Source organism: Tachysurus fulvidraco, chromosome 13 (genome assembly GCF_022655615.1).
Source record: "Tachysurus fulvidraco isolate hzauxx_2018 chromosome 13, HZAU_PFXX_2.0, whole genome shotgun sequence".
NCBI classification, from domain to species: domain Eukaryota; kingdom Metazoa; phylum Chordata; class Actinopteri; order Siluriformes; family Bagridae; genus Tachysurus; species Tachysurus fulvidraco.
This window is the reverse complement of record NC_062530.1, coordinates 22378265-22404839: the sequence shown is the minus strand read 5'-3', so window position 1 is coordinate 22404839 and position 26575 is coordinate 22378265. Positions and strand designations below refer to the sequence as shown.

Sequence of the window (26575 nt, the reverse complement as noted above, 5' to 3'; positions counted from 1 at the left end):
GAATTTGTATCACGACACATCAAGGGTTTAACACACTTTTTAATCTGTGACACTGGATGGCAATTAAATCTTAATACATTGTTTGAATATCATGTCATCCCTTCATAGGCCTACGCTCATTCTCAAAAACACAATAACACACACGCACACACACACACACACACACACACACACACACACACTAATCTCACACACAGGCTGATTCACAGCACAACAATCATTAGCATAACGAAACACAGCCCAGACTTCAGTTTTGTGGGCACATGGGAGCGACGTAGTGGAATTCATTGGCCTTGTGCTTCCCACTTGTGTGCATCCAGAGACTGTGAGCCGTTGTTATGATTGCCTAAGCTGTCATGTCATACAGCTGCATGGCATTTGGCAGATACCCTTATCCAAAGCAATTTACGTTTATCTCCTCTATAAAACCAAGCAGTTGAAAGTTAAGGGCTTTGCTCAGGAGTCCCGCAGTGGGAGCTTTGTGATTTTTACAACTCTCCGATCAGTTATCCAGCTTATCCAACGAGCTACAACGTTCAGCTAAGCCAAGCACTGTATTGCTCACTGTTCTATTTAAACTGCTAGTGGAAACAAAAGCCACAGTTTGTATCTATTTCGTGCTCCATATATACGTATCTACATTCAGATTAGAGCCAGAAATGAATTTCTGCACTTCCTCAACTTCAGCTTCGAGTATATTATCGACATGGTGTGGCACTTTCTGAAAAACGTTCTGTCTTACGGGATGGACCAGATCGCGAATAGATTAAGCTGATCTAAACTAAGCTTAGTCTTGTGTGTGAGCGTGTACACATGAAAGAGTTTGTTAAGCTAAAGTTTAGTTTAAACTCTTATCGTTCTAACTAGCAGACGTGTTCTGTGCACAGCTAGTCCTGTGCATAACGGAGCGGTGACTTGAAAAATAAAAGAGAATTTCTGTTTCGAATATCGTCCAATTTGTAGAGAAAGATCGTAGCAGTATGGCTTGGTTTTGGAGCAGTATGGCTTTGTTTTTCACAGCATGCCTGTGTGAGCATCTCATTGTATCTGTTTATTGTGAATAATTTTTATTTTTTTTTTCTCCATATTCAGTCAGATCTCTAATACGCAGAAAACTACAGCTCACATTTTTTCACTTCATGCCCTTTAAATGGAAATGGAAACAAAATACTAGATTCAGCATTAATTACGAGTGACTCATTTGGCCTAAACGTCAAACCGGTGACTCTTGGAAGTTCTGGGCTGAGTGACAAATGGGAAAATGTCAGCTGACTCTTGAGAAATACGACATTTACAGTTCAGAAAGCACGATAAAGAAGGAACTCTTTAGGAATTACAAGCGGTCTTTATGACCATGCAGTTCAGTCATGTAGGGGGTCAAAGGTCAGGGATCAGTCTCTGCCAAACAGAGATATCATGCAGAGCCGGGCGTGGGTGTGGGCATGCAGTGTTTACAGTGTAATCCTTACTCTCTTGGCTATCTCTTCTCTACCAACACACTGTTACTGTATCAGTTCCTGTTTCGCTCGTACTTTATTTCATAACAGGTAAATCTGTAATGTTGAAGGAACACTTTCATGCTGTTTATCTAGGCCGAAATGACTTTGCCTTGATGTCGGTGCTCGGATTTGATTGACAGGTGATTGTTGCATGACGGTGGCGTATCGTATCGCATTTGTTAACGCCATAAATGTAAAGCATTCAGGATTTACAGAGTCATAAAACGAAGCAACCACAACACCGCAATTCAGAGTGACATGTCGAAAACTGTAGCGATTTTGTACTGGTGTATTTAATTACCCAGTATTTCATGAACGTGGTATTTCCTAAAGCTACTGGATAGTCTGTATGAGGAAACGAAATCGTTTGTGTGCCGAGGGTGAGTCTGTTCCAGGTTATTACCTGCGGTTGTGTGAGTCAGTAGCTTGATTTTTTTTATTATTTTTTTTTAAACTTCCCAAAACTCAGCCATAGAAAGTGCAAACGAAACCGTCTCGTGAAATCTTGCATAATCAAGGAACGTATTTAGAGAGGTGTGGTAGGTAGTGCACGGTAGGGAGAGCACGACAAACATGGTAACCGAGAGATGTAGTGCTATGTTGATGCTCCATCTAGAGCAACGACGGTTTAGTGAAACAAAAGGTAGACAGCTGGAACACTGTAGGTGCAGAGCTTGTGTTTGTTCTGTTCATTCACGCTTTTTGCTTTTTTTTGTTTTGCAATGAAAAGGAAGGACGTTCTGGATGGGGAAATGCTGTTTAAAACTCAACAAATAAACACACACATTTTGTTTTTTTTTTCCTTTGCTTGATTATGACCCTAAAAACAAGTAAATGTTTTTTTCGCTTGCAAAGGAAAACAGAAATGAACCGTTTTCTTCAAAGTGATGTTGATCTTGGAAATAAATCGATAAACTAACGAAAGGTAATGAAACCTTCGAAGGTATTTGCACTGCTGCAGCACACAGGTCTGTTCTCTCCGGCTTGGCTGTTCATATTCCCGTTCCTGTATGATCTCGACATGCTTCTTCTGAGACGGCTTACACACGTGCAGCTCCTGTCGTCCGGACCACGGCGAGCTGGGCGTCACGAAACGATAACAAAACGTCACATTTGCATCGCGGTCTGTTATAGATGTAGCAGTAAAGTGAGCACATCTTCAACAGAAAATAGCTTTTCCTCAGACATCCATGTCACCAGATCCGTGGTTTTTACTGTTTCCTGAAACTTTTCGTTGCCGTCCCATGGTGCTGTGTGTCAGGAATCTAATAGATCTTAGAGGTGATTTCAGTAGATCTGATTTTTTTTTTCATGTCTTTGTTATATTTATGGATTAAAAAAAATAGATTCTTGACACATTTAACTTGATTTCTAATACGGAAATAAAGAAAAGTTGTGTAGAAGCTTCAGACACTATTAATTAATGATTAATGATTTGTATTAATGATCGTAGTGAGTCTACAGTAACAATTTACAGAGAGGGTTTATGGTGGACAAAAATTAAATAAAAAAATACATGCAAATGATGATTTGGTGAACGTTTTGGTGAGTACATCTTAATGTAGAATTTATTAGAAGTGTTGGCTGACACGGTGGCTTAGTGGTTAGCACATTCGCCTCACACCTCTAGGGTCGGGGTTCGATTCCCACCTCCGCCTTTTGTGTGTGGAGTTTTCATGTTCTCCCCGTGCCTCGGGGGCTTCCTCCGGGTACTCCGGTTTCCTCCCCCGGTCCAAATACATGCATGGTAGGTTGATTGGCATCTCTGGAAAATTGTCCGTAGTGTGTGTGTGTGAGTGAATGAGAGTGTGTGCCCTGCGATGGGTTGGCACTCCGTCAAGGATGTATCCTGCCTCGATGCCCGATGACACCTGAGATAGGCACAGGCTCCCCCTGACCCGAGTAGTTCGAATAAAGCGGTAGAAAATGAGTGAGATGAGTGAGTGAGAGTCTCCGGTGTTAGTGTGTTGTAATAGTAAAAGGTAACACTACAATGGATGTCTTTAGTAGTTTACATCACCACCCAGAGTAATGTCCCTGTTGCTAAGCAGCAAAATAACAATATCAGATTATATTCCATAGAAATCTTTGTGCTGTATATCCCTGATAAGGCGCTGTCTGAGAACTGTGGAAAGGTTTCGGTAGTTCAGGCATTTGCAGAAGCCTCACATATGTCGAGACAACACTTTGTGTGTGTGTGTGTGTGTGTGTGTTTTTTTTTTTCCCCTTTGTTTGTGGTGTAACTGCAGCACAAGGAGGTAGCACGTGGTCGAGGACAGGAAGGCGTCTTTTGAAAATGGCACAAAACTACCGTCTAACGTGTGTGTGTGTGTGTGTGTGTGTGTGTGTGTGTGTGTGTGTGTGTGTGTATATGTCAGAAAGTACACACACACACACACAGACTTGGAAGCTGTCCTGTCAAGGAACACATCATTGTTTGCATTGTGTCTCTTCAGTAAACCATAATGAGATAATTCCCCTCGGTGGTTTTGGTGTCAGCTCTGTGTTGACATCGTGAGCTGTAGACCGACCTGACCAGTCTTTATGTCAGCTACCGACACCTGCAGACTTGCTTACACACGCTGATGGTAACGCAACCCTGTAGTCGAAGAGCGTGTCATGGAAAATCGAATTGTGGGAGGTTCCTTTAGTCACTTGCCTTCTATCAAGCCATATATGGTGCCACTTCATTTTTTTTTCCCCTCCCTTTCTCTCTTTCTCTTTTAGTTTTTCTTTAATTGTTATAAGTGTGTCTCCAAAATTTCCCATGCCCTACCCTGTATTAATAATTTCTGTCTCCTCGCATTTTCCACTCCTTCAGTTGTTTTGATAGAGAAGACTGCACAGAAGGAGGGGAAAGTTCTTCTCATGTTGCATATAATTCTGCTTTCTGCTCACTTTTTTCCCCCCTTTATGGCGCATGCTCAACACACACACACACACACACACACACACACACACACACACACACACACACACACTTTGATACAGGCAAACGTGAGCATGTGATGTGGATATTATCAGCTCTGTAATTCAACTAGGCCTAAACATCTACCTCATTCTTCCAACAGTTACAGTAGAGGAAATAATACAAAAGCAAGTGTTGGAATATTATGTCTCTCTCTCTCTCGCTCTCTCTCTGAAGATGAATGCAGTAGTCAACAGGTTTAGGGGGTGTGGGGAGGATGGGGGTAGAGAGTGGGAGGAGTGGAAAAAGGGTAGAGCAAGTAAACACGCAAGGATTGGCAGTGGGTGGGGACGAATCTGACCTCAGTACGAATAAAGAAACATCAGCAAATCAAATATGATTCCAAGTGTTCAGCAAACTACAATCACTTTTAGTAACAGATTGGGGAGAATGAGTTCACTCTGTGTGTGTGTGTGTGTGTGTGTGTGTGTGTGTGTGTGTGTGTGTGTGTGTGTGTGTGTGTGTGTGTGTGTGTGTGTGTGTGTGTGTGTGTGTGTGTGTGAGAGAGAGAGCGAGAGACAGTGTGTGTGTGTGAGAGAGAGAGAGAGAGAGAGAGAGAGAGAGACAGTGTGTGTGAGAGAGAGAGAGAGAGAGAGAGAGAGAGAGAGAGAGAGAGAGACAGACAGTGTGTGTGTGTGTGAGAGAGAGAGAGAGAGAGACTGTGAGTGTGTGTGTGTGTGTGTGTCTGAGAGAGAGAGAGACAGTGTGTGTGTGAGAGAGAGAGACAGTGTGTGTGAGAGAGAGAGAGAGAGACAGTGTGTGTGTGTGAGAGAGAGAGAGAGAGAGAGAGAGAGAGAGAGAGAGAGAGAGACAGTGTGTGTGTGAGAGAGAGAGAGAGAGAGAGAGAGAGAGAGACAGACACTGTGTGTGTGTGTGTGTGTGTGTCTGAGAGAGAGAGAGACAGTGTGTGTGTGAGAGAGAGAGAGAGAGAGACAGACACTGTGTGTGTGTGAGAGAGAGAGAGACACACAGTGTGTGTGTGTGTGTGTGTGTGTGTGTGTGTGTGTGTGTGAGACACACTGTGTGTGTGAGAGAGAGACACTGTGTGTGTGTGTGTGTGTGTGTGAGAGAGAGACACTGTGTGTGTGTGTGTGTGTGTGTGAGAGAGAGACACTGTGTGTGTGTGTGTGTGTGTGTGAGAGAGAGACACTGTGTGTGTGTGTGTGTGTGTGTGTGTGTGTGTGTGTGTGTGTGTGTGTGTGAGAGACAGACACTGTGTGTCATTTCAGTCTAGATAACAGCATGAAAGTGTTCCTACAACAGTACAGATTTACCTGTTATGAAATAAAGAAGAGTGAAGCAGGAACCGATACAGAAACAGCGTGTTGGTAGAGAAGAGAGACAAGAGGCTTATCATGTCTCTCCTCACACTGGGATTTAAAACTGTTTATTTATAAAGGTCCTGAATCTGTGAAAGTAACGTACGTTACACAAAATCATTTCACAGGGTTTGTAAACGCAGGGCTTCGGATCAGACAAATCAAATAGCCAAAATATTTAACATCTAATGTTTTTTATCCCATACATCTGGATCGAGCAAGCCGAGTCAGGAATATCGCATGAAGAGATTCAGAGGATTGCGGTGAAGTTCAGTACTGTATTAAGTATCGCAACAGGAAGTGGAGTAGAGTGAGCCAGGCTGTGCTGTAGGTTTGTGTACACTCAAAACATGTGTTGTCTGTGTGGCCACATGAGTTCATTCAGGATTCAAGCCCTCACAGATCTTCCTTTTTTTTTTTTTTTTTTAAGCAATGGCTGTTCTTCACAACAACGTTGACCTCTGGAGTGGAATCTTTTGCTGGCGTAACATGCAGTAAGACGACCGTCAACCTGACGACAAGCCGCGTCATCCGCTCACGATAAGAGCCGGTGATTAAGATGGGAAAAGATGCACGTCCGTTTGTACGTCTCAGATCCCGATTGGTTAAAGCGGCTACGAGACGAATCAAGCCGTTCTTCAGGAAATACGTTACCGTTTCTATAGTAACAGCTTATTCACTGGGTTTTGCCAGGCGGATGCTCCTTAATTTAAATTCTCCGCAACCGAACAACAATATAATGGTTGCTATGGCGATGTGTATGTATAAAGACATTCGTCAAGTGTCTGTGGAGCGAAGGAGTCTCCACTGTCAGTGAGAAAGATAGAACACTTAGTTTTACATGGCTTCAGAAGAGAGGAACTTGCACTCTGTGGTTTCTTTATAACTTGACAACGCCATGTACATCCGTGTGTGTGTGTGTTCGTGTCGTTGTTTATCTCCATCGCGTGTCTTTTGTGTCTGTCTTTTTTACTTTTTTTTTTTAAATCATGTTGAATGAATGATCGGTGAATAAACGAGCACAACGTCAGCAAACACGAGGTTAAATGTGTGATCTTGGATCTTTTACTCCTACGACAGGTCGTGATTCTCAATAAAATCCTCCGTTACTGAGTTTTGTACAGTAAAGAAGTTGTGATGAATTTCTTACTCATACAATCAGTAGTCCCTATTACTAAGACGGTTTGTTATAAAATTGTGTGTGTGTGTGTGTGTGTGTGTGTGTGTGTGTGTGTGTGTGTGTGTGTGTGTGTGTGTGTGTGTGTGTGTGTGTGTGTTATGTAAGAGAAGCTGCATAGGAGCATGTGACGTGTGTGAAAAGGAAAAATCAGACCAGTATATGGAAGATTTTTAGAAGTGTGTAGGTGTGTCCATGAGCACTTCATTGTTTTTATGTAAGATTTGCATGTTCTCGTGTAGGTGTGTGTATATATGTGTGTGTGTGTGTGTGTGTGTGTGTGTGCACGTGTGTGGGGGGGGGATTTATTATGCCCACATAGAGTAGGTGGGAGAGGCTCTGCAAGTGTGTGTGCAGCCAGTGCAATACAGAGCATACACTGAATTTAGTTAAAGATGTTTAGTACATTTTGAAATTGGTTTCACTCTTGTACATAGTGTGTGTGTGTGTGTGTGTGTATACGTACGTGTTACTATTTGTGTGCGTTTGGGTTTGTGTTTTTTTTAAAAAAAACAACACTTCAGCGCTTCATATTTCAACTTCTTGTTTAAACGTTGGTTTGGTTGTTCAGATGTTTTGAGTGCGTGTGTCGCAAACGTTTGTGCAACGGTCAGTGCATTTCTTCATAAAGTTGCAGAAGGCCTGGATTCTCTTGCGCTTGTATTTGTACTCAATCTCTGTGGCCTTTGTGGTGCAACTCAAGCGAACTGTGGCACACATGATGAATTTGTTTAACATTGTTGAGGTTTTAAAATGGACCGTGCTACTTAAAACCTTAAAGTCAACAGTGTTTATTTATTTCCTTCACTCAGTTTTTATAAACACACACACACACACACACATACACGCACACACAGTTGCTATTTCCCCCCCTCACTTATCCTGGCCTGACGAAACCCCTGGCCTGTTACCGATACCTCATTTTCCTGAAATGTCACACTTTTTTTTTTTTGCTTTTGTCATCATGTCGCAAATGTCCTCCCTCCTCCCTGACCACAAGTACAGACCTTTTTGTTCCCAGGCCCTGGGAAAAATGACTTCCAGGGTCTGTGTTGTGTACAGAAACCCACACTGCCTGGTCAATGTTTGATCAGACACACTGTAGTGATTTGTATAACAGTAAGAGCTCCGACTACCGGAGCGTTTACCGTGTGATCGCTCACGTAGATCAGAAGCCCTTCACTCCGATAAATACAAAACTGCGTTCTGCCATGATCCTTTACTGCGACAGCTGCTTCCTGTAGGACAGATAGACAAAAACTCACACAGAGCAAAGTCTTCCGTCATAAAAGTGTCATTATTTCTGTTTGTTTTTCTTCAGCCAAGATCCTGGAGGAAGTTAAAAAGCATGGTGCACATCACACCCTTTGTGGTGTCCTATAAGAAGCACTACCCGTGGGTGCAGTTAGCCGGCCATGCAGGTACGACCCTCAAAATATCTTCTCCCTTCCCTTTTTTTTTTCCTCTCAAAGACTGATAAAGGTACTTAAATGTACTACAGTACATGGAATAATTAACAGAAATAGAAAATCATGACTTCTTGTAAATTAGCTAGATAAATATAATATCTTGTAATTTATAACTTGTTCATTATTTTAATTTTTATTATTATTATTATTATTATTATTATTAATAGTAATTAACTCCTTTTAATAATAATAATAATAATAATAATAATAATAATAATAATAATAATGAACAAGCTATAAATTAGCTAGATAAATATTATATTGTAATTTATAGCTTGTTCATTATTATTATTATTAGTAGTAGTAGTAGTAGTAGTAGTAGTAGTATTATTAAAAGGAGTTCATTACTATTGTTAATAATAATAATAATAATAATAATAATAATAATGAACAAGTTATAAATTACAAGATAATATTATATTTATCTAGATAATTTAGAACTTGTATTATTATTATTATTATTATTATTATTATTACTGACAATAGTAATGAACTCCTTTTAATAATAATAATAATAATAATAATAATAATGAACAAGTTATAAATTACAAGATATTATATTTATCTAGCTAATTTTCTAGTTTTATAAGTAATAAAAATTTCAAGAATAAATACATCTAAAATGAATAATGAAGTAGCTTCAATTAAGTAATTCTAATTAAAGTTAATAAATAATTATAGGTAAAGCTGAGAAATGTACCTTTTGAAAAAATAATAAAATCTACATTTATATAATCTAAAGTACAAACGATGATGGCTGGATGGACGGCTGCTAGTCCATTTATAGCATAAAAATAAAAAAATTGGATTCTACTTTAAAAAAAAAAACGGTAAGTGCTGATACTTGCTAGCCGAGTAACACATTTTTAGATACCTTAAAAAAAAATAACAGTTCCAAAGAATCACATCCGGCTTTAGAACTGTAAACAGTTCCTAGCCAAAAGGTAAAATAATCATTAAGGAGGTGTGCGGTGGCAGAGATAAACAGAGCTTCATGGACTTCACAAACAGATCACACCCCTGGAAAATAAAGCTGAAACTCAAACACAACTATTTTAAGACAAGGTGCAATTTAAACCAAACTATGTGACATGTTATTTAGATCATTGAAAGCTGGGTAACGGTTTGACGATATTGGTGGTTAAGACACTAGCAGCACTTTAGTTTTATTTACCACAGTGTGGATAAGAATGCGGTCCTCAACATGTAATAATACTACAACATATTTTCCCATGCATCTTAAATAGCACTTAATTGTATATCTAAATACACACTAATTTGTAGTACTTGGTGATTATTATTATTATTAGTAGTAGTAGTAGTATTACTAAGGAAACTCAAGAAAAGTCTTGAGAACTCCAATCCCATTTCCACTGCATTGCAAACGAGTTATTAGGAATTGTCCCTGTTCATGATGTCTGGTTGTGTTTGAATAGTTTCATGTTTCATACTCATTAGTAACGTAGTTTTCAAGTGATGTTGAATTTTGAATAAAGAGCTGTTTGGTGTGTACAGTAACACATAATTACCCCAATCTTACCTATTAGATATCAGTTATTTACCACAAGTTCTCCTATACAATATCAGCGTCGTACCACATTCTCATGTTTCGTATGCTAACGGCTGTTCCGTATAATAACAGACGACCAAAAAGCAATGATTCCGATTCCCCCAACATATAGAAAGTGTAGTATTTAAGTAGAAAGGAAACAGCTAACATTCACATGTCACTACTTAAATTTAGGTTTTATTTATTCAAATAAATGTATCGACATAAGTACAATAACTACGCTCTCTCTAACGTGTAACGTGGAGTGCTTTTTTCTTTTTTTAACCATTATGATCGTGTTGATGATCAGTGCATGTGCAAGAGGAAAAACTTCCTCATTTACATTAGGCAAGTCAGCTAGATCTGTGTAAAAGAAACCGCTGGAAACCTCTGTAACTGTCATCAGATGTCAAGTCAAGAAGCGTTTATTATATAGCTGTTGCATAAGTGACATTCAGATGCAAACATATGGGGGATGTTTTTTGTTTATTTTTTGCTGGACTCTGCAAACGTGCAAGTGGTGCGAGGGAGAATCTGCAGCATCTCGTTTGGTGCCATTATTAAGCATGATTGTGTGTGTGATGTGTAGGTAATTTCCAGGCAGGAGAATATGGACGGCTGTTAAAGAAGTACTGTGCATGTGAGCAACAGTGCCTGGAGAAGCTGATGTCCGACTCGCTCAGGCCGTACGTTCCCGGCTACTACGGGGTCGTACGGAAAGACGATCAGGACTACAACCTGATGGACGACCTGCTGGCTGACTTCAACTCTCCGTCCATTATGGACTGTAAGATGGGCAGCAGGTGAGAGAAAGATGATCGGAACCAGAGAAAAAGATCAACAATTGCTAGTCAATAAAAAATTCAACTCCAAACCCTGGTAAATTCATCGGTGTCCTTAATACATAATCTGTCTCATTTCTAGAACGTATTTGGAGGAGGAACTGGTGAAAGCTCGCGAGCGGCCCAAGTTGAGAAAGGACATGTATGAGAAGATGGTAGCGGTGGATCCGGACGCTCCGAGCGCAGAAGAGAAGGCTCAGCAGGCCATACTGAAACCACGCTACATGCAGTGGAGAGAAACTCTCAGCTCCACAGCCACACTCGGCTTCCGCATCGAAGGGATCAAGGTGGGGGGGACGTTCTTAACACACACACAAACACACACACACACACAGCTTGAGTTAACCTTTCATTCAGCCACTGGCTACAGTAGAGGCTTTTCATGGCTGTTGTTTGTGTTATGGAGAGTTGATCAGTTTTCTTTGGACCATTTCCAGCTGCCTTGTCTATTCAATCAAACAACAAAGTAAACGTCTTCCATCAAATTCTATCTTGACAGTCATTTTTACAGCTTTGGTAGTTGCGCCTGCAGGTTTCATTACTTCACTTGTATTTTAAAAATATTATCTTACCTTGGATTTGGATCTGTTTTCCTCTTCTTCTTCTTTTTAAATATGCTTAATCTTGTGGAAAATTCAAGTAACAAGTTAGGTCCTGTTATCGCTGACTGTGATCAACTGTCAACAGTTTTTCCATCAAAAGTCTCTCTCTCTCTCTCTCTCTCTCTCTCTCTCATAAACAATTCCTCACAGAGAACTTTACCATAGCAACAAAGACCATTTTATCTTGTTCGTTCTGGACAATTATTTATGTTAAGCATCGGTGCCTTGCAAACACACACACACGTGAACAAGCTGTTACTATAAAAGTCATGTGTGTTAAATCTAGTGCATTATTGTTAACCTGTGATTTGCTACACCTCCTGTCTGCACCACTACCTTCTGATCAATCCTACTCGAAAAATTCCACACTTCATCACAGAAAACATGAGCGTAAACTATTAAATCTGAAAATATCTCGATTTGTTCCAGATCTGTTTTTAAAGACAAACAGGAACTAAAAAAAAAGATATATATAAATAGTGAGTGTAGTAGGCAAATTAATGCTCTTGTTCTAGAAACTTATGACTGCAATTGTGCAGTCATCTCTAAATGGAAAGTTATATTTGTATCCATCATGTGCTGTTGGCAGTCATTCTTGTTCAGTCATATATATATATTAAGAATGTCTGGTTATATTTAAAGAATGTAATGTAAAAATAATTACACCATATATTGTGCATGTGTGTGTGTGTGTGTGTGTGTGTGTGTGTACAAACACGTGCACACACACACACAAACATATGAACAAAACAAATGTATATATATATCATTTTCCAGCACTGTATGTAAAACTGATCAATATCTCTCTCTGTCTCTCTCTCTGTCTCTCTCTCTCTCTCTCTCTCTCTCACAGAAAGCAGATGGCACATGCAACACCAACTTTAAAAGGACCAAGTACAGAGAGCAGGTTATGAAAGCCTTGGAGGACTTTGTGAATGGAAAAACGCAGATCCTGGTATGTCTCCTTTCCCTAGAACATGTTAAGCTAACAATCTCCATGCGAGTCAACAATGTTGTTAAACCTATTCGTTCAGCATCCGTAACACAGCTCTGCGTTTAATTTTGAGAAGTGAGACGTCATAATTAAGCTGATGTTTTTGTTTCTGCCATGGTAGAAGAGTTATCTACTGAGGCTAGAGGAACTGAGAGGGGTTCTAGAGACATCGGAGTTATTCCAAACACACGAGGTGAGTTATAGTGACACACACGCACACACACGCGTTGGTCTTACTATACTATTAAGAAACTTTTTGCCCAAGGCCACAGATGTGCTAGAACAGGAAAAAGCATGCCTATAATAGTCTAAAATGTCTTTGTATGCCATAGCATTAACATTCACTGGAACTGAGTTCTAGCTCAAACCCTGATAAACCAGAACATTATCCATCCTCCAAAAAAACTATACTGTCGGCACTCTGGGTCGAGGTACATAGCGTTCAAACCCACATTCATCCATCAGACTGCCAAACACTGGAGTGATGGATTCATCAAAACATTTTTTCCACCGATCCAGAGTCCAGTGTCTGCATGCTTTACTTTACACCACTCCAGCCCACGCTTAGCATCACACCTCGTAGTAATCTTAGGCTTGTGTGCAGCTGCTCTGCCATGCAAACTCATCCCATAAAGCATCTCAAGCTGATGATGCTTCCCGAGGTCTGTTAGATCTCTGTAATGAGTAATGTAACACAGGGGAGGCTGTTTTTACTCACCACCTGTGCTGCACTCCGAGGCTCAGTTCTGGGAGTTTGCGTGGTCTAAGGTTCGTGACTGAGCTGCTGTTACGTCTAGATGCTTCCATTTCACAAGAAGTACGATGGCAGTTGACCTGGGAAGAAATGTCACAAGCTGACTCGTGGCAAAGGTGGAATCTTCTTCGCAGTGCTGTGTTTAGCCACGAAGCACTTCAGGAAATATAAAATAAGATTTTCTATTGCTAAAATGTTTTTTTATTTTTTTTATGTTAGCTAAGTCATGCTATGCCATGCTTAAATCTAACCAGAACCTTAACTTTAGTAACCAAATGGAAACCTTTTAGTGTTTTTGCATTTTTTGCATGTTTTCCTCAGAGAGACCAGAGGAATGTCTCAAAAAATGTCAGATATTCTTATCCATGTTGGGACATTTGGTCCCCCAGGGTATAAAACATGCCCCACACACACCTACACACAATTAAACACAGTTTATGTATAATTTAACTTCCTTGTTTTGTGTTCATCATTGGTACGTCTTCCATCCACCTGTTTCTAATACAAATTTTGTATTTTTACATAAAATAGAAATAAAGCAGTCAAAAGAAATAATTAAATAATGGATCGATTCGAATAGCTGTGGGGCTTTTTTAAACATATATTATAGTACAGATTATGTGTATACTGCAGCATATGTAGAGTTCTGAAAGCTTTAGGAAACTTTGACAAACTACTTTTTATTATTATTATTTATTTTATTTTTTTTGCAGGGAAATCAATGAGAGATAAAGTTGGGGGAAATATCTAGGAAATCACACTGGTCATGATGAGATTAAAAAGAAATGGGTTTAGTTTCTTTAAAGTCTTTAAAGGTCTATTTTCAGGCAGGAAAATCTCATTTTCGAAATTTTCGAGACAACGGCTTCCCAACACATCTTACATCTAAGGCGTTTTGCAGATGCATTTATCCAGAGTGACTTACATTTTTTATCTCCTTTCGTACAACTGAGGGTTAAGGGCCTTGCTCAAGGGCCCAGCAGTGCCAGCTTGGTGGACCTAGGATTTAAACCCACAACCTTCCATCAGTAATCCATCAATGTACCCACTAAACTACTGCTTTTTATACCCTTTCAAAGATAAAAGCTGTGTTCGAATATTAACAGTAAACAAAACAAAACTTCTGGGCTCATAGTAAAGATTTTAAAATCTTTGGTCTATTATAAACCTTCACTTTGTCTCTCTGTTAAGATAGTTGAGGTTATATCGTGTAGGGATTACGTTCGTGACCGATCATATTAGAGATAATATCTGTATGTTATAAATGTAATGTAAATGTAAACATCTCAGACACGGTGCAGAAATGTCATAGCGGCAAATCGGCTCTGCTTCGGAAATGTTAGTGACTCGAACACTATTTTCTTAAGAATTACATCACTAGGAGAAACCCTTTGTTTTTTCAGGAATACAGGCCCTTTGTTTTTTCAGGAATACATTTTCAGGAATACAGGCCCCGATATTCTTGGCTAATGACCGATGGTTGGTTGTTTGTTTGTGCAGGTGGTGGGCAGCTCTTTGCTCTTTGTCCACGACACTTCAGGCCTGGCGCGAGTCTGGATGATCGACTTCGGAAAGACGGTTCCTCTTCCTCCACACCAGAGACTGGACCATCGCACTCCGTGGAACGAAGGCAACCGTGAAGACGGATACCTGTGGGGAATGGACAACCTAATCGAGATCCTCAGCTCCATGATTCCGGACAAATCGTACGTCGAGCCATGACGGGAGCGCTCACTGTTCAGTGGATCACGGGCCGAAGACACTTTCTAGACCAGATAACTGTTGCTACTGGCTTCGTGCTTGGACAAAGAAAAACAGAAAACATTGAAAAGAAGGAGAATAAACGTCGGAGTGCCTTAGCAGACTCAGGAGCAGACTGAGGAGCAGGATGCGTGCATCACGTATGCAAAGTCTGTGCACGATTGAACCAAAAAAACACAACAGAACTTTTTTTGTTTGTTTGTTTTTAAAGCTGGTTTGTACGTTTTAGGGCGAAGAGCTTGAGATTTTGAGACTTTTCGGGGTTTTTTTACATAATGAAAATACAGATAACACTAACACTGGGAACGTATCCACATGTACATCCTCAATTAATATTTTTATAGTAGTGTAAATAGACTAATTTAATTTTATCCTGAAGAACACTTTTTTTTTCTTCCCTGCGCTTCGTGATTTTACTGCCTCTTCTTTAACAGCGATTTCAGTGACGTCACCTTTTTCGTATTTGCCCTTTAACACCGGTTTGAATTTAAAAATGAGCTAAATACCGAGTCTTTAATATTTTGTAACGCAAGCAGAGGTTCACAGATAACTGCATACAGCATAGCCTGAAAGATTTAACTCTTTAATGTGCAAGAAGCTTTTAGTTCGATGGTTTTTATCCATGAGTATTTGAGGTCTGGTTAATGAATATATTAAATAGAAAAGATTTCCTTGTCGAGGATTTGATTTAAAGGTTCCTGTAAATCATGGGGTTGAAGGATTTTGAAGTGAGTTTTTATAAAGGTGGTGATCCGAAAGCCGTAGAATTCAGTCAGGCTGCTGGTTTTCTGGGACTGAGATGGATGAAAGTGTCGAAAGGTGTGTTTTTTTTTGTTTTGTTTTTTTTTTATTAGACCTTTTTCCCCTTTAAAGTATTTCAAAAACTGGATCTAATACCAAATAAATCCATTCGGAGCCGAGAACAAGCTCTTGTGTGTCCTGTTAAACAATGTCGGAACACACATTAAATAATTGGAGCCAAGAACACACATTAGTCACTTCCTGAGTCACTGCATGTTGTATACTGTGTAAACACTGATTGTAGTACTTTATGTTCTCTGTCTGGCCTTTCTATCTGCTGTAGATCCCACAAGGATCGGTACTTTGTCCTTTTTTTTTTTTTTTTTTAAACAGTCATTTGATGTGAACTGGAATGTTCAGTTGAATAATTTCACATTTTGACTGATATTTTGTTGTTGTGGTTTTTCTTTCTTCCTCCAATAACAAGGTAAAGTCTGAAATCCAATCGGAATTTCTGTGTCGAGCAGATCACTTTACAGTGATGGGTTTTACACAACGATCCAGGAAAAACATTGAAAAAGAACATGTTGCTCAACATGTGAGTTTTTACATAATCCCCAGTGCTCACATAGTGCCAAATCTCGACTCGTCTTTGTGTATTTTGAAACATGTCGACTGGAAATGTGCTCTTTTGATCTCCTTGGAATAGAAAATACAACTGGAACATGCTGGTTTCATGGCATGATTTCCCATCACATAATTACATGCTGGTTTGTGATTATTTTTTTGATAAACGTCACTTTAAAGAAGCAGTTCGTTTGTATGTTTTTAAGCTGGTTTGCTGTCTGACGCAATACAAACAGAAGGGAGGATACTGATTAAATCCTCCTTCCTGTAAAATATTCACATCCATTTGTTTTCCCTTAAAAGCCGATTTGACAATTTGGTCTTTAACCTTTGGGAGTAAGAGCATTTCAGGGCCAGAAAAAAAATGAATTTGAAAAACTCAGAATTTAAAAAAAAAAAACACAATTTGTATTGTGTTGTATCTGTTTGTACTGTAACGTAAGTGTCTCGACACGCGTTAAATTTGACAAAACACACTTTTTAAGTCATGCTTTATGGGTCTTGTGCTGAAATAGTCAGCTCCAGATGCTCTAGTAGGCACACGCTCAGAATTGTTCAATTGCTTAAGGGAATTTTGCGGTAATTTAATTATGCGGTCCGTAGAATTTGTTCTCCTTGTTTTCAGCGTGTTGTGAAGCCCGCTCAAGCTCTTGTCACACACACACACACACGCACAAAATGACCGTTTTCTTCTCTTACCAAAGAGGAATGGATCTTCTAACGTTCTTCAGACTGAACGCATTCCCACCGTTTTTTTTTGTCTGAATAAAAACAGGCTGTAATTTTGAGAAGAGTTTCTCCTTTATATTTATCTGCCAGCCGTTTTATTCACCTTCTAACTCCAAGAATTTCACGCCTCCGCAGGTTACATCAGAGATTTTAAGAAGGAGGTACAGAGGAAGGGTTTCAAAATTCCTGTCTTCTGGGAAGGTTTATTTTTGTTCTGCAAGCTAAGCAGCACTGCAGATGGATCTGTCAGTGTGTCTGGTTCGCCGTGTCGAAGGAGATAAGATGACAATTCCCACAAACCTCCTATGACTTTCTACGTTCCTTAATTCAGACCACACACGAGGAGGGAAAAAAAACAAATTTGATAAATGAACTTTGTTGAATAACGCGACTGAGTTTGGGTACGTGACAAGATTGTGGCCCTTCATTGGAACATACTATCGTGTACAAACGAGCAGCGACGCTTTAAAATGAGAGCTGTTCTGCATGACCGACGTGTGAAATTTGTCGTCGTCGTTCCGTGTCAGTGTTACACATTTGAAGTGCAGTCATTCGTTCATTTATCCCTTGAACCAAATAACAAATTGTAAAAAGACTTCTCCGATTTCTTACATGTTTTTGTTTTCATTTCCTTTATCTTTAATGTCAATCCAATAAACTGGAAGTATGACTTTTACAAAAGCCTGCTCATCATCTCAACCCGATTTATATCAGCTCCGTATGCAGATTTTATCGTCTTCACGTCTTTTACTTATAGGGCCTAACCTCTTTAAACCAGGACACCACTTTCTTATTTAAAAATAAATAAATAATTCTCGTAAACTCTGTACGATTTTAAATATTAATAGCTAACATCTATTCATATATAGGAGTTACACACAAAAAACAAAGATTAAAAATGATAACATCTGTTCCATTGCAAGGCCGTGTTCCTGCTTTCATCATTTCCTTGAACAGAAATATCACTTGCACAACCGACAGTGACCACAGGAACACTTATTTCATTTGACGTGAGATTCAAGAAAACAATATGTGAGCAGAATTTAGATGGGTATCGTATTTGACCTCACAACATCCAGGGAAGGATGAAAAATGATGAAATTCCTTACATATTTTACTGTAAATGAGAGATATTAGATATAAGGACTGGCAAAAAAATAATGGTAAGTAATTTCCTGGACATTTATCTGCATTCAGTTGCACAGAAACTGTATTTTACCACGATGACATTCGTCCTGTGTTTATACAGAAATACTTCTTGATATAAACGACAAACAATTGTCGGGGGTTTTTTTTATTATTAAAATATTGCATAATACAAAATTATTCCACAGTCCAGCTTTCTCACACGCCAACACCTCGATCTTCAAACTCCTCGTTGATGATCCTTTAATTAAATCTAAAAAAAAAAAAAATCAAAAACATGACATCCCAAGACATTAGAGAGATGAGGCTCATGATGATCTAAATAAAGTTTCCACAGTACACATGTGGTTTTTTTCTTCAGGTGTTTCAGCTGACATCAGGTTTGGTCTTGCATCCTAAGCGATGAGTCAGAGGAAGACGTAAACGTTTCCAAGAACATGCTGAGCACCATGTACTGTTTCTCAGGAGCTGTAATCATAATGTACCCTCAAAAATAGTCAGCAACTAAGGAATTTGAGCTGAATCATGCAGTGCTTACACACAAACACACACTTAAGGGAAGTAACCAGCGTCCACATATTGTATCATCTGTATAATGCATGATTAACTTCCTGTAAGAACCTGAAACTTTAGCTTTTCAGAAAATGTATATATAAGGCAAGTAGTGGCCTAATGGTTAGAAAGTCTGACTCGTAATCCTAAGGTTGTGGGTTCGAGTCTCGGGCCGGCCACGACTGAGGTGCCCTTGAGCAAGGCACCGAACCCCCCAACTGCTCCCCGGGCACCGCAGCATAAATGGCTGCCCACTGCTCCGGGTGTGTGTTCACGGTGTGTGTGTGTGTTCACTGCTGTGTGTGTGCACTTTGGATGGGTTAAATGCAGTGAACGAATTCTGAGTATGAGTCACCGTACTTAGCCGTATGTCACGTCACTTTCGTATTGGATGATTTATAAGATCCGGTGTTAACCGTTCTTAAATCGTCACTGATCTTTAAGTCTTATATTCTTTACTTTTATTAATAATTAGATTTAATGTTGCTCCACGGGATGTTCAAAAAAAAGATTTTACTTTCTTTACTTTTTTTTTAAATCGCCTTTATCCAGAGCGGCGTACAAAAGTGCTTAAGTCTCGATTACTGAATACATGAACTCTGGTTCACTAGGTTTCTTAAGGTTAGACTTAAGATGCCATGAGCCTATGTCACTGTTCAGAGTTTTTTTTTTTTTTTAAATACACACACACAACAAACCGGGAATAAGAAGGTCTTCAACATTCGTTTGAAAATAATTCCTACTTCTCCAGAACCTGGGCATGTTTTGATAGCTCTTTATGTCTCATGATACCGTTTGTTTTAATATGTTCTCTAAACATGTCTATGTACTCTGGGGCATTCCAGGAACAGGCGTATTTATACTGTGATCGTGTTTCCAACCAACAAATAATGTGGCTTCTGAATTCGGAATTGAGTTCAAACGTAAACGCGAGCTGTTGTTAACATGCAAATATCTGCATCGAAATATTAATATAAGGTGGCATTTCCACTGGGAACGCATGATATAATTCAATTTGGACTCGTCAACTCAGAAAATGTTCACAAAGGTTTGATTTTTTTTTTTTATATTTATATCAGGGCAACAGAATGAAACATGGGACTGATAAAGTAACGTTTCTGCTGTGAGTTTAGTATCTGTTCCTTATTTCTCTAGGAGAAAATAACATTCAATATGATGCATTAAAGACCCTTTTCCCCCGCAACATATTTTTAACTACCCTTTTTTCAATCTTAAAATAAGCTAGAAGTCCATTTTATACCTATTTTTAGTCAGAGATAACATCAGCCCTGTTTCCTTTAGCACCATGACATTTTCATAACAGTTCACAGTTAGTGAGGAAAACAAATTCCTCATGAATCTCCCTGAAGTCTGAGCACTGAGGGAGCACAAAAGCAGGGACACAATGAGAAACGTCAACTAAATAAAGCCCCCTGGTGGACAACAGGCAAAATGCAGACTGGTGTAGAACTCACCCGTTTAAGGTGCATGCTAAACACAGTCATGCTGCACTGCCATCCTTCCCATCGCATCCTGTTCTGGATATGTTCTTGTCTGTGCGGTGTGCAGTAGCAACACCTGGCCTGCGAGTCCCTCCTCCACCCCACCAGGGGGTAGCACATAGTAAGATCCGTCACTGGCTCTCTGCGGGTCCATTTCTCTAAGCTGGGCGTTACTCTGTGCCACTGTTTCAAACTTCCATAGCTGGTAGCGCAGACTCTTCCCCTGCTTGGCCAAGATGTAGACCTCAACTGGATTCGAGAGCCAGGTAGCTTGTGCTCGAACATTAGAAAGATGCAGCCATGGCAGAGTGGCATCAGTGAGGAGCTGCTCGCTGTTTACGCTCCCCGGTGCCAGCCCGAGTAACACGCCTGAAAATGTGGCATTTAACAACTAGTTATTCATGCAGTGATAAGAATTCAAAACCATTAACATTGGTCTTTGTTTTCAAAGGTTCTATGCAAGTGGGGAAAAAAATAATTCAAAAATTTTTAAGAATACAAAAATAAAAAAGAATGAATCAATAAATATTTAAAAATAAATAAATAAATAAATAACCCACATATTTAAGATGCTTTTCTGTTCAACACGGATGTAAAGAGTAATTCCTGTCAGCTTTAATCAGTCCGGTCCCTCTACTCATGTTACATACATAACTCATGTAAAACTAAAGCACATGCACAATATTTCAATTAGCTTGAAAATAAAGGAATAATACGAGCAAATGAAATGTTAAAAATAATAATAATAATAATAATAAAAAAAGTGGGGAAAATTTTGACCAATCAGATTTGGATCACCATCCCGTACATTTATATACTGTAACCCTGTGCAGCTTATAACTATCTGTATTGTATATAATCCTGCTCCTCGCCATACACGAGTGACTAAGGCTCTGATTTTGTAACATACTAACACATTACGAGAACTAGTTTGCATGTACGATCAGATGGGCTGCGTATACAATTAGCGGTTGTGTGCAGTGTGATGCAAAAAAGAATAATTGTATAAATGACATCACATGCAAAGCAGGGGTATAAGACTATATGTAAATCAGGCTGACTTGTTCTCAATAGCTGCTGAAAGTTTGCATATCAAAGAGATTGAGACCGAAACTCGAGTATAATGGTGATTATACGCAATGTAACATGCATGAGCTTCATGTGAATAAATACACTTTGATTTAAATACTGCTGGTTCACGAGAACAACGAGTCATCACTGTGAGAAGGTTTCTGATTGTTTTGGGGTGCCAAGTTAGAATATAGATTCTACAGAGACAGCATTTGGTATTCGCTCTTATCCAAAGTGACTTACATTTTATCTTTGTTTTTTATACAACAGAGCAATTGAGGGTTAAGGGCCTTGCTCAGACGCTCGGTAGTTACTGCTTGGTGGACCTGGGATTTGAACTCACATCCTTTTGCTTGGTAGACCAACACCTTAACCACTAGGCTACCACACCCCCAAAATCTTCTTCCTCGGGTAGCTGAAAAAGACACAGCTCCCACAGGAACTGACGATCAGTTTTTACAAGAGAACCATCGAGAGCATCCGCACTAACCCTAATACTGTATATGCTTTGCCAGCTACACAGTTGCAGCGGGTGGTAAAGTCATCCCAGTGTATCATTGGCCTAGAACTACCTAAGCTAGACTCCATATATACACGCCAGCAGATTGAGAAAGAAGGCCAGAAGAATAATTCATTGTTTAAACTGCTTCTACCTTGGAAAGGTTTCAGGGCAATAAGGTCCAGCACCAACAGAATGTACAACAGTGTCTATCCTAAAGCTGTGGCCTCCTTCACACCACTTCCTCCTTCCCAGCACCCTCTCCACCCTCCTTCTCTGCCCAGGTAAACAATTACCCTCATGTCCCCATCCCTCATAATCCCCAGAACTGTGAACACACACACACACACATACACACACACACACACACACACACACACACACACACACACACACACGGCTGCAATGTGTGAATGCACAAGGACACAAGCGCACATTACTCATCGTTACTTCTTAATACTCTTTATTTCTTTTTTTTTATAATCATATTTTCAACTTTTATTCTGTCTAAAAATTCCATTGTGCTTAAAGTTCGATTCTGATTCTATAAAGTGAATCTGTTTCCATGGACACTGCCTTATCTTCTGTATCTAGTTACAACACTTCACTTTGACATACACGCAAAAAGGACAGTGCGTGTCAAAGACTCGATATTGCACCGAGTTTCTTATTGATTCAGCTTGCATGTTTGCGAATGTTTCTACACACATAAAGTAAATGAGTTATCTATTAATCCATCGCCCTTTAAGTGGAAAGAGGCTGAAAGATAATAAACACGGCGAGCTCAACCTGTCACCAAACACAATATTGAACATCTTGGGACAAACGTATGCAAGCTATGAATGCGAGCAGGGCCGGTACAGATGGTGTGTCTATTTTATAAATATTCTAAAAAAGAAAGTTTTATCTTTCACATTTTATTTATTTCTGTCTCTCACCTGAAGCCACTGCCCAGTGAGCTTTGTGGCCACTGCGTAGACACGGCTCATGGTTAAAGTCCTCGTCGTATCTGTGACAAAGTAGTTAAGTCAGGCTTATCTAGCATCACGCAAAAGATAAAAAGTAAACTTCAGCCACAAATCATGTCTTTGCTAAATTCATTAAGTAGGTGGGGGAAAAAATTTGCATACGCAGGTCAGGATACGGTATTAAGATCGGCTGGCCGTCTGTGAGATGTTTGAGGATTAATGCCGCATGGTCTCCAGTCATGCCTCCAGATAGCCTCTGAACTCTGATGCCATATACTTCCTCTGCGAGCAGAGCCATATCCCTGGCTGCAAAAAAGAAAGATCAATGATACTTACGATAAACAGGGATTGTTTTGTTGTTGTTTCTATCCTTATTACTGACACGACAGTTTCAAGTGTAGATCTTTATTTCTAATACACAGGTTGTTGACCTCGATGCTGAGGAGCCAGACAGTATATCTTTACCACTTTTAAATGTGTAGTCAGTTAAAATAATAAATAGATAGATAGATAGATAGATAGATAGATAGATAGATAGATAGATAGATAGATAGATAGATAGATAACCCTTTCCATACTTTTAAGTTTATTTAGAAAACATTTTATATCGCTGGAAGCTACAATCCACAGAGTCTGCTCGCACTCACACGTATACTGTTTACTGATATCAAGAGGTCATTAGTATCTTTAATGAGATTCAGACTCTGCTTGAGTAGTTAGAGACCACAATTCGGACTGTAGGTTTCACATTTTATTACAAATTCATCAATGTAGGTGGGTGCAGCTAAATACTAAAATGAATTATGAAGAATTATCCAGCACAGACTTGTTTGTGTGCACAAACACAAATAGAGCCCCCCAGTGGCCATTGTGAGCTAGTACAGTACATATCTGAAGCAAGTTTACTCAAAGTAAACACTGTCAAAAGCTTGCTGAAATCTGATTCGCTTTTTTACTTATTTAATAATCATCAATACATCCATTTTCCATGATAATCTATCACACCATAACACAGAGTGTTTAAAAGCTGATGTGGTTTTATGGTTAAAATGGAAGTCTGTCATAAGAAGTCTGTCATCCTTCAAAAATGCTTTTCACACGTTTTCCCACTGATCATGCGAGTGAATACGTGTCCATAGCTTTGTGTTTCAAACGTTATTACTTTCTTTTTGACCCTGTTATGTTTTTTCTAAAGCACATTTGACAGCCAAGTTATACCTATGATAATAAACTGACTACAGTGGGAACAGTGTGGATGTTTTTCATATGCATCATAGGAATGCAGCTTTGCGTTCAAGCACAGAAAAACACTTCTGTACTGGATTCTGCACCGAAAACAAGTACCTGAAAACATCTCTCCTTGAGAAGTGTAGCTTTTGTTCACTGCCTTTTGCATGATGTTTTCCATGGAAATGGTCATGGCAGGATTCAGCAGATGGGATGCCATCCATAAAGCCACTAATCCACATCTAAAATCAGACCGGTAAAAAGCAACACAGTTAAAAAATAAAACAACTGTGGTTTCATTATACAGTCATAAAGAGGAACCCATTTTTGTGACTGTAATGCAAGTAATAAATATGACAGGCCGTGGTGCTGTTGTGTGGAAATTTATATTTTTCATTGTAACTTTGAACAAATGTTTTAAGCTCATGGTATCTTAAGTATGTAACTTAGTGAGCCAGCATTAATGTATTCAATGTTATTGATTTAAGCACGGGGGGGCTTAGTGGTTAGCACGTTCGCCTCACACCTCCAGGGTCAGGGTTCAATTCCTGCCTCCGCCTTGTGTGTGTGGATTTTGCATGTTCTCCCTGTGCCTCGGGGGTTTCCTCCCCCGGTCCAAAGACATACATGGTAGGTTGATTGGCATCTCTGGAAAATTGTCCGGAGTGTGTGAATGAGAGTGTGTGTGTGTGTGCGCCCTGCGATGGGTTGGCACTCCGTCCAGGGTGTATCCTGCCTTGATGCCTGATGACGCCTGAGATAGGCACAGGCTCCCCGTGACCGAGGTAGTTCGGATAAGCGGTAGAAAATGAGTGAGATTTAAGCACTTATGTACGTCGCTCTGGATAAGGGGGTCTGCCAAATGCTGTAAATGTAAATATTTATATCTATACTTTGTAGGCACAAACTTACATTTTGGAATATAGTAGATATATTCTACCTCAGAGAGAGACAGACAGAGAGAGAGAGAGAGAGAGAGAGAGAGAGAGAGAGAGTATACGTATAATATATATTCTACCTCAGAGAGAGAGATAAAAAACATTTTTCATACACACTTCAATTCAATTCATGTACCTACATGAGGTATAACACCATTTCTTTATTTTTTTTTTTTCATTTTAGTCCAGTACAAAACAATAGCACTTGTAGGTGTTAAGTAGTTAGGATACACAGGAAAGTATCCACAGTTCCCAGAGAAAAGGGAAATCCTGTATGGCAACATTGTGTTCTGTGCTGCTGTTTCTTCAACCTAACCCTATGTTTATTTACATTGCATTACATTTAACTGAGGAACACTAAAGTTACTCACTGGATGGATTTTCCTGCTACAAAAACACATGAGTGTATAGTATTAGTGCATAATGTGTGGTTTGAGACAGAAATTATAAAAGACTCACTTGGGGCCATCTTGGATCAATGAAGGCACATATTTGTTAAACAGCACCCACTGCAGGTCCTTCCTGAAACTGGATAAAGTAAACTGTTCATTAAGCAAGTGATCATAGGAAACGAAAGGAACTTTTCTGCACTGTGTGGACAAATAAAATGAAACCATAAGTTCTTGATTACTGTTTACATAGACAGTTATTGGTGATGGATTACTGATCAGAAGGTCATGAGTTCAAATCCCAGGTCCACCAAGCTGCCACTGCTGCAAGGGCCCCTGAACAAGGCCCTTTCGTACCTGCTCTCTCTTTGTGTGAAGAGTAAACAGGCTTCCTCAAAGTCTCCTTCAACAGCAGTCCTTCCCTCTGCTATGGCCTGGTACAGCTTCTTCTTGCTCTGCAGTGAAAGAGCAGGAGCACGTGGAGCAGTTGGAGGTGGTGGTGGAGCAGGTGGAGCAGTTGGAGGTGGTGGTGGAGCAGGTGGAGCAGTTGGAGGTGGTGGTGGAGCAGGTGGAGCAGTTGGAGGTGGTGGTGGAGCAGGTGGAGCAGTTGGAGGTGGTGGTGGAGCAGGTGGAGCAGTTGGAGGTGGTGGTGGAGCAGGTGGAGCAGGTGGAGCAGGTGGAGCAGTTGGAGGTGGTGGTGGAGGAGGTGTAAAGTAAGATGGTGCTACAGACATCAGCTCCTGCTTATCATGCTGGGGCAGAAAACAATCAAGAAAGTAAGTGTATTTATGCATTCGTATATATTATGCATTCATAAATAAATGATTATAAATTATAACTAACCATATCACTCACTTATATTAATTGTAAACTCTGTACTAACCTCCATTAGTACAGTTTAAGTCCATGAAAAACGGCTCCAAACAAGGATCCCGGTTTTAACCGGGTCTGAGGCTGAGTCTCAATCCAATTCCAACACCCTGTATAAGCGCCCTACACAGCGTAGAGACAATACCCTACTTAGTGCACTAGATTACAAAAAGATACCTATTTAGGATTCGGCCCGAGCCTTGCAAAATATAGACATGAATTCCTAATAAGGTAAAAAAAAAAAATATGGTATGTTATAGCGCCATATAACTATCGAAATGTTTTCTTTTTTCTAAATAACCAAGTTTTATTTAGAAAAAAACGAATACATTATGTAAAATCTTTTGAATCTTTTCCTTCACAATAATATGACAACGATTTT

The 26575-nt window shown here is 39.6% G+C and overlaps 2 protein-coding genes across 7 annotated transcripts in view; one reads left to right on the top strand and one right to left on the bottom strand.

Annotated features, from left to right (window-relative positions):
* itpkcb (inositol-trisphosphate 3-kinase Cb) overlaps positions 1 to 16484 on the top strand; it is an 18244-nt gene extending 1760 nt beyond the window's left edge. The window contains exons 2-7 of the mRNA XM_027161215.2: positions 8285 to 8384; positions 10571 to 10784; positions 10906 to 11110; positions 12279 to 12380; positions 12541 to 12612; positions 14674 to 16484. Of these exons, the coding sequence (XP_027017016.1) occupies positions 8285 to 8384; positions 10571 to 10784; positions 10906 to 11110; positions 12279 to 12380; positions 12541 to 12612; positions 14674 to 14895 (915 nt within the window). The 3' untranslated portion in view covers positions 14896 to 16484. The remainder of the gene's footprint in view (positions 1 to 8284; positions 8385 to 10570; positions 10785 to 10905; positions 11111 to 12278; positions 12381 to 12540; positions 12613 to 14673) is intronic.
* On the bottom strand, positions 13137 to 26575 carry c13h19orf54 (chromosome 13 C19orf54 homolog). 6 transcript variants are annotated; one of them, XM_047822049.1, is made up of 8 exons: positions 26207 to 26575; positions 25681 to 26075; positions 25394 to 25462; positions 24114 to 24238; positions 22946 to 23075; positions 22740 to 22810; positions 20205 to 20600; positions 13137 to 13253 (listed from the first exon to the last, which is right to left on the bottom strand). In XM_047822049.1, the coding sequence occupies exons 1-7, from the start codon at positions 26210 to 26212 to the stop codon at positions 20221 to 20223; spliced, it is 1176 nt and encodes a 391-aa protein (XP_047678005.1). In that variant the 5' UTR covers positions 26213 to 26575; the 3' UTR covers positions 13137 to 13253; positions 20205 to 20220. The 6 variants fall into 6 exon arrangements, with proteins under 6 accessions (XP_047678005.1, XP_027017017.2, XP_047678003.1 ...); XM_027161216.2 differs by lacking the exon at positions 13137 to 13253 and adding an exon at positions 17890 to 18430; XM_047822047.1 differs by lacking the exon at positions 13137 to 13253 and adding an exon at positions 18454 to 18645.